At 45.7% G+C, this 13,018-nt stretch overlaps 1 protein-coding gene across 2 annotated transcripts in view; it reads left to right on the forward strand.

The window, feature by feature from the left end:
• Positions 1-6,965: 6,965 nt before the first annotated feature.
• The window catches only part of ets1 (v-ets avian erythroblastosis virus E26 oncogene homolog 1), a gene marked incomplete at its 5' end in the record, with an annotated part of 39,102 nt that continues 33,049 nt past the window's right edge, over positions 6,966-13,018 (forward strand). The window contains 2 exons of one of the 2 annotated variants that reach the window (XM_084444605.1): positions 6,966-7,037; positions 11,345-11,509. In XM_084444605.1, the coding sequence (XP_084300731.1) occupies positions 6,966-7,037; positions 11,345-11,509 (237 nt within the window). The remainder of the gene's footprint in view (positions 7,038-11,344; positions 11,510-13,018) is intronic. The other variant, XM_084444604.1, reaches the window with a different exon arrangement.

The raw sequence follows: 13,018 nt of genomic DNA on the forward strand, positions 1-13,018 counted from the left end.
ACAGGTAGAGTAGTGGTGAGAGCATTGGACTCCCACCCGGGAGACTAGGGTTCAAGACCCGGTGGGGATGACTTCATGGGACTATACCCCAAACCTCCACATGTTCATCCTTTCATTCCAACCTTTACTCCTTGTTTTATAGGTCAGATCCTATCCCAACCCCAACCCTTATTCCAGCCCCAACCCACACTAGGGACTGGAAGAAGGACATCAAAACCAATCTGCCCATCTCCACTGCACATATAGAGTAGTGGTCAGAGCATTGGACTCCCACCTGGGAGACCGGGGTTCAAGACCCAGTGGGGTTGACTTTATGTTATCATCAGTGTAGCTGCTTTAGCCACTGACCGCTACCATTAATGTTATGGAAGCTGCTGCTAGTTGTTGTGAGCTCATGAGCTAACAGGCTATCCTGCTCTTATTGTGCTGGATTAGCATCGGAAGCATTGGAACTGATGTGTCCAGGCGACAAGACCTATCTTAATTTATCAGACATTATTTCATATAATTTCAATTCCCAGCTATTTCATTGGCATGTCTAGCTTCCGTCCTACCAGTCCTGAACAGAAACAAGCCAGCCACGCACATAAGCCAGGCTGGACCTGGCCTGGTTCTCTCAACTGTTTGTCCCGAGAATTGGCAGTGTCGCAGTTCACTGGGAAGTTTGGCCTCACTGCAAATGCCTGATGAAGACTCTGTTGGGGAGCTATCCATTTCCTCCAAGTTTGGCCTTACTACCAGAGTCATTCAATACAAATAATGCTTCTTCAAACATTGAGCCCGAGACAGATGAAAATGGTTGTAGCTATACACAGGTTATGGAATAAAGATGCTTGAAACTCAGGGGGTTCTAGTTTCACTTTAAGGGCCTTTATGTAAGAGGTGATGTGGGCAGCCTTAGTTAGAATGAAGCTGTGACAGTGTCATGAACCTGCTAATATTTCAGTGCAACAATGTTCCCGGCAAGGAACAACCACCACTCCTTTTTGCCTGAACCAGGGTCAGATCCTGCGAACAATGCTCTTAAGATTGAACCCAACATACACACACACACACCACACACACACACACACACACACACACACACACACACACACACACAAGCATGTAGGCACACGTGCGCACACACACACACACACACACACACACACACACACACACACACACACACACACACACACACACACACACACACACACACACACACACACAGGGAGAGTGGGAAGTAGGGGAGGGAGAGACATAGGCAGGGACTCAGAGACCCAGCATGTGATCCCGTAGAACCGGGCCCGTTCCAAGAGGCATGCTCGAACAGAAGATCACTGTCCACAGGGTCATCCCTCATGAAACGCTTATGCAACATGAACCATCTGGAGTAATATCGCACGCTTGACGACCATCAAATACGGAGGATGTTTGTGTGATTTACTCGGCCTATTTAACGCTGTTTAGAAGACTCACCAAAGGGATCGCTGCCTTAATTAAAGATAATATCAAGAGCTAATATCACCCCCCCCTGCCACACTCACCCCCAAGACCTCTTTCACAGTCAATAGTGCAACAAAGTCACATTTCAGTGGATGGGGTGAAGGGTTGAAACTCTTAACCAATAAGACTTCCTTATGAACCCACTCAAACCGATACAAAGAACCTCTCCATGACCTGGACTCAGCGAGGCCATTACTTCAATTTCCCACTTTCTTTCTCCTCCTGCCAGTGAACTTAGTACACCACGGTGATCGCATATTGATACTGTCATAAAATATTACATCCTCTCTTTAGTCATTAGAATTGGGGCTTTAATCTAAAAATATCTGGGCAAGGAATAAGACAAGTTTTCTGCCGAGAGATTAGGTCTGTACCTCTCAAAGCGCTGCAGTTTCGGAAACACAGGGTCCCAAAATAGACGATACTCATAAAGAGGTCCTTCTTTGTAGTCGGGCGTACAGCAACAACATCTGCAGGGCAGTTTCTTCTTTTTTTTTGGGGGGGGGGGGGGGGGGGGATTCGGGCAGGCTATCAAAGAGAGAGGCGATCTCCTGTGTGAATGAGTGGGTGGAGAACAGAACTCCCAGATTCTCTCTCTTTCTTTCTCCCTGTCTCTCTTTCTCTCTCTCCAGAAGAAACAGATAAACTCTGCAGCAATCAGGCCATGCTAGCTAATAAAAGACCATTAATATCACCTGTCAGCGCTATCTTTAGAAGATCCAAAATGAGAAAGTGTGAGACAAAGGAATATGTGGTCTGGGCCCACTCAGCTAACTACAGGATGCCATTGGAGGAGTGGAAGCGTGTGTGTGTGTGTGTGTGTGTGTGTGTGTGAGTGCGTGTGTTTACGTGTGTGTGTCTGTGTATTGGAATGATAGAGGCATGTTGTCAATGTGTGGCGATAAGGATGACACAAGGGTTGAGAGTCATCTATTTTCTTAATATGTTATGAGTGTTTGTGGCTGATGATCTATTGAGACCATAAGAAGATCATCTGAAGATAAGATGAGGTCTTTGTATCTGTCTCAAAGTTCAGATTTGTAAGAAAAAGTCTGTCACAAAAAGTTGTTTTTATTCCAGTTTACTGGGGAATATAGAGTATAGCCTGGATTAAAGTAAAGTGCCTAATGTGTACGGTAGAGAAAGGTCTACTACAGATATTGTATACAGCATGAACTCTGCATGACTTCACACCATTTTCAAAGTATGAAAAATGTCAGATCAACTTGATTTGGGGTTAAGCTACACTCTATCCCTTTAAGCTTTTAAATGGTCTGTAGTCTTGACGTTTTGAATCAAAGCAAGGAGGTGGAACAGCAATTGATTACACTTCACATGCAGAAAACGTATTATCAAGCCACACAAAAATATGCAATGCCTGACAAAACTATGGAACAGTTCAAGTGTCAGCACCCGTCAGAATTAGTGAAAAGGTGCCGGCACTCCAGGTGGTGAACGGACGCGCTGTACATGCGGTACACGGGGTCGTAAAGCTCTCCAGGCCCGATGACTGATGCCGTTTACTGGCGGTGATGGCATGGGCGTTCACTATCTGTTTAATGTAAAGCATGCCTGCAGCCGCGACGGAACCAAGCTTAAAGAAAGAGAGAGTCTGAATGGAAAAAGGTGGCACCGTAATGCAGAGGTGAAAGGCATGAGGCCAGGTGATGAGGGCCGCTTCATGCAGAGCAGAAGTGTATCGAGGCCTCGCCTTTGAACTCCCCAAGGCCCGTAATTGAAACAGCATTGCCGGGGCCACGGGAGAAGATCTGGATCGCATTCATCTCCCCTTCATTCAATTTAGCTCATCAGAGGGGTGTGTCCGAGCTGCTCTCTCTTCAAGGCCATAAGTCAAACCCTCCCCTCTTGCCCTCGACGTGTTGCCTATGTGCGCCCTGAGGGGCTTGGAGAGGGGAAGGGGTGGTGGTGGGGTGGGGTGGGGGTTGAGGGCAAACGCAGCTTCAAACAGGGGTCCTGAGAAAACACAGGCTGTCCAAACCGTCTGCCTGCCGGCCTCCCTGCCACTGGTCTCCTCATGGCACTCCTTCACGCCTCTCAACTTGGACTTGAAAGCCGCATCCCCAACCCCCCCCCCCCCCCCGGGCCCACTCCAAGATTTACTTTTAAGAGCATCGGCTGCCAGGGTCATCAACCTTGCACTTTCTAATTCAAACAAATGTTGCACTGGGGTCAGGGAATTACCATGGAGAAACAAGGTGTCTCAGAGAGGCCGCAAGTGTTGAGCTGGAAAAAAAACAAAAAAAAACAACCATGTTCTCCCAACTTTGCAATGAAGTATCATAGTTCAATGCTCCGTCACTGGTATAGAAATAAACAAATGACTCAATGAATCCATGTTCTCCCCTGTATATCGTCTCATCCTATCAGACATTAAGGTCGCTGTACATTTCACAGTGCCTCTTCTCATTTCACACAAGAGCGGCTGAGGTTTCCTTCAGGACTCTAATCAGCGTCACACACGCCTGGCCTGCCATGGAGCCTGCGCACCAGCCACTGGCGGGGCTGAATGACAAACACTCAGGAACCAGGTGCTTCTCAAGGGTGTCCTGGTGATACGTCCATGTTTGTGACAGTGGCGACACACGCTTCCTTCCACCAGGGCTGGGGCACTTTGGTTCATGTGTACAAAACTGACCACTCCCTTGATCTGACCCTGGCTTCTAACTGAGGGGATCCTGTGTCGCAAGGCACGCACGCACACACGCACGCACACACACACACACACACACACACACACACACACACACACACACACACACACACACACACACACACACACACACACAGTGTTGTTTAGGCCGAAGGATGTTCATCTATTGACACCCTAATGAATCCCTCTTTCCTTTGCTATTTTCCTGTCTTGTCATTAGATTAGATCATGGGTTCCCAAACTCCATCAATGTAGGCCTCCCCTCTGAAAACAGTGACACACCTGCGCCCCCCCAAACCCCCAAATTTGTCCATTTTGCAAGGCAGCGTTAGCTAGCCCATAATGTTACACAGCTAAGTTAGCTCGGTGGCACATGTTGCTAGTTAACGTTATGACGTTTTTGCATAATACATTCATGCCTGCGGGGGGAGACTCTCTCTGCACTATCCACAAATTTAGTATACATCTCTCCCATTATTTATTTCGATCTTCTGACCTTTAAAATCACGTTTCATTCATAAAAACCATAGAAATGTAAAAAATAAAAAACATGTTTTTCCTTTTTTTTCTAACCATCCCTCCACGTCTCCCCTGAATTTCTTTGGGGCCCCCCAGGGGAGGCCCGCCTCACAGTTTGGGAATGCCTGGATTAGATCATTCAGTTCACTGAGCAAGAAATTAAAGACAATGTTCATACCCTTCTCTATGTGGCTTCAATGTTGGCAAATGTATCTCACCTACAGGGACCACTACTACTCTACAGAGGTCAATGGACAGTTATTAGGCAGCCACAGACCAAATAGTTAACTGAAGGAGTCTGATGGTTAATATTTGATAATCAACTAAATTGGCTCACAACTGAGCAACGCATCACAATAAAAATGTTGTCTTTGAGGGGTATATGCACACTTCATTGGTATATAAAAATGACAGCTGAGATAGATTGTGAATTTTTAGTTAGGCTAAAGTTAGGCTACACCTGTTCATGTGTTGCTTTTTTTTTCTTTCTTTTTTTGTTTTGTTTGTTTACATCAAAATATTCTTAGTTTGGCCACTCACGGATTGAGCATGGAAAATCCTCTCTGATTTGAGTGGATCTCCATATTATTGGAGGGTGGGACTACGTTCAGCATGTGTTCATGCCTTCCTCTTTGGACTCGCTGCAAGCCAGGTATAGCATCAGAGCTCTCTACCGCTGAACTGTCTGACAACTACACAGAGCACAGTCAATCTGCAGGAAGTTTCTCTGACCAGAGACGGTAAGTTCAAAGTTATCATAGCCTACCCGCAGTCTTATTAGCCTAGTAAAAATAGAACATTATTATTTAATAATTCATCCCTGCCATTTGGGATTTTCTGTCGGAATTGCTCGCTTTGAAGTTTTTACCTACAGTTGCGTTTCCCGTGAGGAATGTTGAAGGAGCGTGCACAATTGTTTTTCAATGAGATGCGCTCTTTTCTCCCTCCTATCGAATCTTTTACAATTTGACATTGATCTGTCCGTCTGACGCTACATTATTCTTAGATTCCTTATTGGCTGCGAGCATTTGTATCACGTGCGCCTATTTATGTGTTGGTCATTGTTTTCCTATGTCAAATAGAGCAATACATGCAAATAACTTAAACGTTTTTTTGTGGTAATTTCGCTTCATCTTTTCTATTTTAAGTGTTGTATGATATGGTGTTTTTTTAAGTATTATTTGTATACATTACATCCCATCCCATTGCAACATTCGCATCTCATATATTTGTTGGGACGAACTACCAGGTATGTGTGGAGATAATTATGCATTATTTTGCTGAAAATCTGCTGGGATAAAGTTATGTAAAGCTATGTTGGGTAAGATTTTTTTTTTCTATGCGTCTGCCACATTGCTAGTTATCCAATTAATATGCAACATTCTCCTTGTTTGGATTTGACATGGTTTAGGTGATAGTATAGCCTCCAGTCAGCATACAACTTGTCACTGCCCACATACTCCGCTCCCCTAGGACCAGAATCCCCACAGCTGGGTTCCTACTCACTCAGTTGGTGCCGCAGCTATAGCAGCTATAGTAAACAGCGATAAAGAGATGCCCAAAGTGAGTGGGAGGGAAGGAGAGAGGGAGGGAGAGGAGGAGGAAGAGGAGGAGGGGGGCGTAGGTAGGAGGGAGGGAATCGGGTAACATTGGTTGGGGGGGGTCAGTTTTCCACGCTGAAAGTTGTTAATGGGTAATTTCTACTCTCAGGCTTGAGGTTAGACTTGAATGATGCAGCATTTTCTCAAGTCTTCTCACTTAGGGACACAAGTTCCAAACATTAAAACAACATAGAGGATACTTGGCTCCATGGCTGCTGACCCTTTATCACTAGTGAAAGAAATATATTTACTGCATTTTTACTACTGAGTATGTGATTGGTTTTGGCAATCACAAACCGCAAATAAGCTGCAACCCCTCATCTAAACCATCAACAATAATTGGTTGACATAAAATAAAGGCACATTGCAAAGAGAAGGAATGCTAGCAATATGTTATTTGAGACATTTGCATGTTGCTCATGTCACACAGGACAGAGTAGGTTGGTGCCACTGTCATTGTACATGTGCACCCCTACACACCCACCCCTCACCACATACACACACAAACACACACCACACACACACACACACACACACACACACACACACACACACAGAGCGAGTGTAAACAGCATGTGATTGATAGGGGCCCCCGCCCTGGTGTGTGTGTGTGTGTGTGTGTGTGTGTGTGTGTGCGCGCGCGTGTGTGTGCTGATCCCTTCCGCAGGCCTGCTCCTCCAGACCCCATGATGAGTTACTACATGGATCCAGTTTCCTCCTACCCGGCCCTTCACCCTTGTGACCGTCTGGGCACGATGGTAAGAAACCCGCCATAAATCAGGCCTGTGTGTTTAAGCTTGTGTTAGCTACCTACCACACACAGGGCCAGGAGTGTGCAGGAGTGTTTGCCTGTTAGCAACGCACCTCAGAATCCCGTCAGCCCGAGGCAGCACTGGCCGTGGTTCCAGTTGGCTGTCGAGTTCAGAATACAGATGCTTTACTAAATATCACTCCTCCCATCTCTTCACTTCTCAGGTCTTTGAGCAAAAGGTAAACATTGGCTTTGAAGGCAGAGGTCTATACACAGTATTAAACCAGAGATGAAAAGCGTAAATGTACTGAGTATCAACCTGAACTTTTGTTTTCGGGTGGTTGTGCAACACTGAAATCCTAATCTCCTCACAGCGCTGGCGGCAAATAGTAATAAATGGACTAGGAAATGGAGAGCGGGCTCCAGCTACGAGCGGATTTATTTGGATTCCAACCGTCCCCCAGAATAACACTTTACTACCTAGCCCCCGTCTTGATATGCTTTAAGGCGCGCTGTCTGTAAGAAGACAGATTCTCAGCCCCAGTACAAATGAGAGAGCAACATGAATACAGACTGTAAGATCAGGAGGTCGAGGCAGCATTGGGATTCCTGTCAGGTGAGCCTCGGAAGACACCGGACAATAAAGCACGGGGTAGGAATGCCTTGATTTGTATGCCGAACGCGGGTCCATTAGGCAAAGAGGGGGAGGTCACATGCAAATGGGAACCCAGTCTGGCCCCTGAACAAAACCTGGCGGGATGGATATCCCTCCGTCCTAATTGGCTCAGGCGGTCGCTCTCGCCGTTGAAAATTGAGATGACTGTAGATGAGGGCAGACGCGGACGGATGGGGAGCCAGGGGTCAGCACCCTTTTGTTCAGAATTTACATGAATAAACAGCAAAAAAAAGAGTTTGATGTGTTTTGTTTTTTAACCCCTTCCTCCTCCTCCTCCTATTCCTTGGATTCCATGTTTTGTAAACATGGCGTTTTGTGTGCTTGTAAAATCTGACTGTGCAGAAAAGATTGTTTATGTAGTTTATGTAGTACGTTAGGTAGTTTATGTACATATGATCCCATGTGATTAATCTTTACCTCCGCCCCAGCGATAGGGTCGCAGGGCGAGACGTAATGTTTTTGGTGGCACGTGTTGACTTGTTTATTTATTTATTTGTTAGCAGGACTACACAAAAACTACTAGACCGATTTTTATGACACTCGGTGGAGGGGTGAAGCATGGTCCAACTTAGAACCCATTCAATTTGGGAGTGGATCCAAATCACGGGGTGGGTCCACGAGCCGCCCAAACACAGCTGGCCTTTCACCTCCATTCATTTTCTGAACTAGGATTACGCAAAAACTACTACACTGATTTTCATGAAACTCAGTAGAAGGGTGTAGCATGGGCCAACTTGAATTTGGGAGCGGATCTGAATCACGGCATGGGTCCATTCACCTCCATTTGTTTTTTGGACTTTAGCCCCAAACGCACTGGAAGAGTCAATTGACGCGCTTCATTTGACTCGCCTCATTTGACGCTCCTATGGCGCACTGCAGGCGTCAGCTTTGATAGGGAGCTGATTTAATTTAGATTGATTTGTCCCCATTTGACGCTCCAAAATGTAAACAAGTTCGGAGTAGAAGCGTCAAGGCAGTTTGACTCGCTTCAAAGCGCTTTTGGTGTGTGATCGGCCATTTAAAACAATTGGTGTACTTCAAAACGCTAGCGTCAGACTCTTCCAGTGCGTTAGGCTTTAGGCTCAGGAGCGAAAAATTCCCTCCATTCATTGTCAATTGGGGGAATTGAAACTGCCATATTTTGACATGGGAAGGTTACAGAGACACGGGTTTGGACTGGCATAAACCTCTCGGCCTAACGAATGCAGCAATACCAAACATGTCTCACTCCACCAAATGCATTTATGGTCGGAGGTCTGTGCTGTCTGAGCACCATTTCTAGTTCCCATTGTGGTTAAAAGGGTAGTTCAGAATTTTGGACATAGGGCCTCATTGACAACTTACTCATAATGTTGTTGATTGATGGAGAACATTTTCAGCTGATTCCATGCTGTCTCTCATTCTGGCGTTAGCGTCATGCTAATGCTAGCATAATCAAACTGAAATGGCTAGCATTCAAAGAACCTCACTTATAAACACTCCAAACAAGTAAGGATCGCCAGATAATCTAAACTACTCATCAAAGTCAAACATATCTCTTTCAAACGTGGCCATTGCAACTTGTTTTTGTGTTGATAGTATGAGAATAGTCCACTTTTCTGTTCCTTGTTGTTGTAAAAACAATAGTGCCGGCTAGTTACATATCACTCTGCCTCCCTATTTACAAAGAACCATATAGATCAAAACAAATGAATGGGTTCAAAGATAGTTGGATTTCAAACATGATGGCATAAAAACTCAAATTAGCCCCTGGCAGACTGTCCTCATATTTAATTTGGGTGCACAGTGGAGCGTTGTTAAGTGAGTTTTCTTTGAACGCTAGCCGTTTCTACTGCATTGTGCATGCCGCTAATGCTGGAACGAGAGACAGCATGGAATTAGCTGGAAATGATCTCCATCAATCAACAACATTATGGGTAAGTGGTAAATGAGTCTCTATGTCCCAAATCCTGAACTACCCCTTTAAGATGATTTATAAGTCATTATTGAACATTATTGAACATTTTGACCAACATACCATTTAGATTGCTATTCTTGCACTTTGCCTTCAGCACTAGATTATGCTCTTAGTCAATTGTTTTAGAAAGGAGATGCACTTGTGAGTTATGGCAAGTAGTAGTACACTGGCTTTTCCTACATTAAATGCAATTATTGTTAGTTGCTTTGGATAAAAGTGTCTGCTAAATGACTGTAATGTAAATGTAATGTAATGTAATGTAACCAGTTTGCTGAAAATTATTTAGAAGTTGTTATTGAAGTTCTAATATATATATTTTAGCCTGATGGACAAAGAGATACTTCACATACTGTACTTGAGGACAATTAGCATACTGCCCTAAAAATACCATACGGCTCCCTTCCTCCTTATCATTCTGTCCCCCCCCCCCCCCCTCCCCACACACACACACACCAGATTTAGCCGATAGTGTCGTCATCAGTCTACGCACCCCTGTGAGACCCTAGCCCCGTGTAGATTACCCCCCGTCTCCTCTACCCTCCTCTCCATATTATCCTACGGTAAAGCTGACAGACTGCTGATAAACCTGGCATCGCTTTTACAAGGGCCCTTATCAGATTGGCAGTCAGACAGGAATCCCATGCTAGCACGCTCCCAGTAGGCCCTGTGGGGTGCAGACAGGCGGTAGTCAGTGGAGGACGATCCTAAGCGACTGTTGGGTCTGAAACAGAGATATGCTGATTACAGTATGATGCTCTCCTAGCTTCTGTACCTCTAGCTGCTGGTTGTCAGGTCACTGTTGACTGGTTCTTGAAAATCAGCACAGCTACAGTATATGTTGTGAACTTTTGAGAGCATTATCACAGTATCTCATTTCTCAAAGTAGAGCCTAATGATAATGTAATATTAATAAAGTTATAATTTACTATATATGCTAGCTGAGTACATATTTTCAACCTCTGAAGTTCAATAAGGGGTATCATGTAAAGTCAAGTCACTCATCCGGCTATACCGTATGCATATATTCTGACATCTGTTTTCATGGTCTCCTAAATGAAGATGTTAGAATTAATTTTAGTGAGTCATGTATGTTAACACATACCATAAATTATGCCAATTGTACTTGAAATGAATATACTAACCGAATTCTTCGAGGTTGAGATTGTTTATCAAGGCAGATTTTGATTAAAAAAACAAAAAAGAAGATGTGACTGGGGGTCTGGAGATTGTTCTCGACTAAGCCTCCAAGTGTCACCACTTCTATCCACACACTGTAGCAGTTCATATACTCTATATCCCTCCTTCCCACTTACTCATTCATACTAGACTTCCCCCACAGTCCAATCTCACATATGACCCTCGCTGTGGTAAACAGGATAAAGAAACCCAGCAGAGATCAATCAAATAAGTCAAATTTGGCCTCAGCTTTATCTCTATGGGAAGCACAAAACAAAAACAGCGACACGGCCTCAAGTCCTCCTTACGATGGTGGGTGACACTTGCAATTCAATTACAAGGACTGAATTAAATCTTCATAAAGCCTCAATAGTTGCTTTGCAAATCATTCATAAGACAACGTCATACTTGTCCCTCCGTCACCAACGTGTCATTCACTCATGAGCTGGATGTGTTACAGCCTGAACTAGGTCCAGTCAACACTATGTACCGTGTGTCCTTACAGAGGCAGGGTGGAGGTCTGGCTGTCGGCCTCCCGACCCAACACCCTGGGGCGGTCCATCCACAGCAGCACTGCCCCTCCCTGCCCCTTCACCCCCAAGATGTGCCCCTGCAAGAGGTGCCCAATGGACACGACCTCTGCCACACAGGTAAGACCCAGTGGGCGGCTGTAGCTCAGGCGGTAGAGAGGGTCGTCCAATGATCATAGGCGGTTCGAATCCTGGCTTCTCCTGTCCACATGTCGAAGTGTTCCCAAATTGCTCCCAACCTTGCATGACAGCTGTCGCCATTGGTGTGTGAATGTGTCTGTGAATGGGTGAATGAGAGGCCGTTGTAAAGCACTTTGGATAAAAGTGCTACATCAGTCCATTACACAAGCCCTTACACACAGACTGGGTCTCACAGAATATAAGTCTTTTTCTAGGGTAGCACTTTATTTGGAGATTCTATGTAGCTTTATCTATGGTTTATAGATGCTTAGCTGTCAACAATTTCTCAACCACCCCCCCTCCCCCCCAAAGCAGATGTAAGATTGTAACCAGTTGTTGCCTATCAATAGAGCTATACGATTGAGCATTTGTAGATCCAAATATTTGGATGGGGCTTATCCAAGAAAATGGGTCGCCTTTGCTAAGTGTGCGTGTATGTTTGATGTAGACCTAGGAATAATGCATCGATGCTGACTTTGGGGGGTTCATGTATATGCCTCACATGCTGCTGCCAGAAACGGAGCTTGGATTGAGGGAAAAACAGATTGTTCATTGTGAATTGTGAAGTGTTCAATGCAAACAAAGGACTTTGTGTTGAGTGGAATGGCAAGAGGACAAGTGAACTGTGAGTCACACATACAGGCTCACATGTCCACACTCTTTTATAGCTACACATACAGTACAAACACACTGTGCTCAGTACACACACACTGTGCTCAGTACACACACACTGTGCTCAGTACAGGTTGCCATCTAGGCCTCTCCTCGGTTTATGCACATGGGTGTGAACACACAGGAACACGCACACACCCTGCTGAGCACCCCTGTGGGTTTCCAGCTCTCCGGGGAGATTGGCACCTTTGACCCCGGGAGCGATGCCTTTACCAGATGCCTCCTCCTCCTCCTCCTCCTTCTCTTCCTCCTCCTCTTCGTCCCCCTCTTCTTCTGTTCTATTCCTTCGAGGATGGCCACATGTCCCGCATTTTTCTGCCCCTCCAAAACTTGCTTTTCTTTCTCGTTTTGAGCCGTTTATTTTAAAACTGGAACATTCTTTCCAGTGCGTTTGCCTCGGTTGGACTGTGGCCTCCCCTCGTCTCTAAGAGTGATTTATGCAAAGGGAGGGGGGGGGGGACTGGGACACACGCCACGGGAGAGAGCTTGAGGGGGCGGTGGTCAAGGGGGGTCAGGGGTGCACAGGGCACCGGCTTTCTTCCGCAACTCCCCCCCCCCCCCCCCCTCCCTCGGCTCGATGCCGGGGGCATGGCATGGGCCAAAGGGTGGCCATCTTTTTCCAAAGCCTCTAGCTGCATCACAGGGGGAGGGCTCAGTGCATCCTTGGCTCCAGGATTTGATGAGATTTGCTGATGTTTGTTGCTGGAGACACACTGCTCTAGGAGGCTCCACTGGCGGGTCTTGCGTTAAACCGTTGACATAAACATTGACAGTAAAAAAAAAAAACGACCGGGCGT

The sequence above is a fragment of the Borostomias antarcticus genome (genome assembly GCF_949987555.1).
Source record: "Borostomias antarcticus genome assembly, chromosome: 1".
Classification (NCBI taxonomy): domain Eukaryota; kingdom Metazoa; phylum Chordata; class Actinopteri; order Stomiiformes; family Stomiidae; genus Borostomias; species Borostomias antarcticus.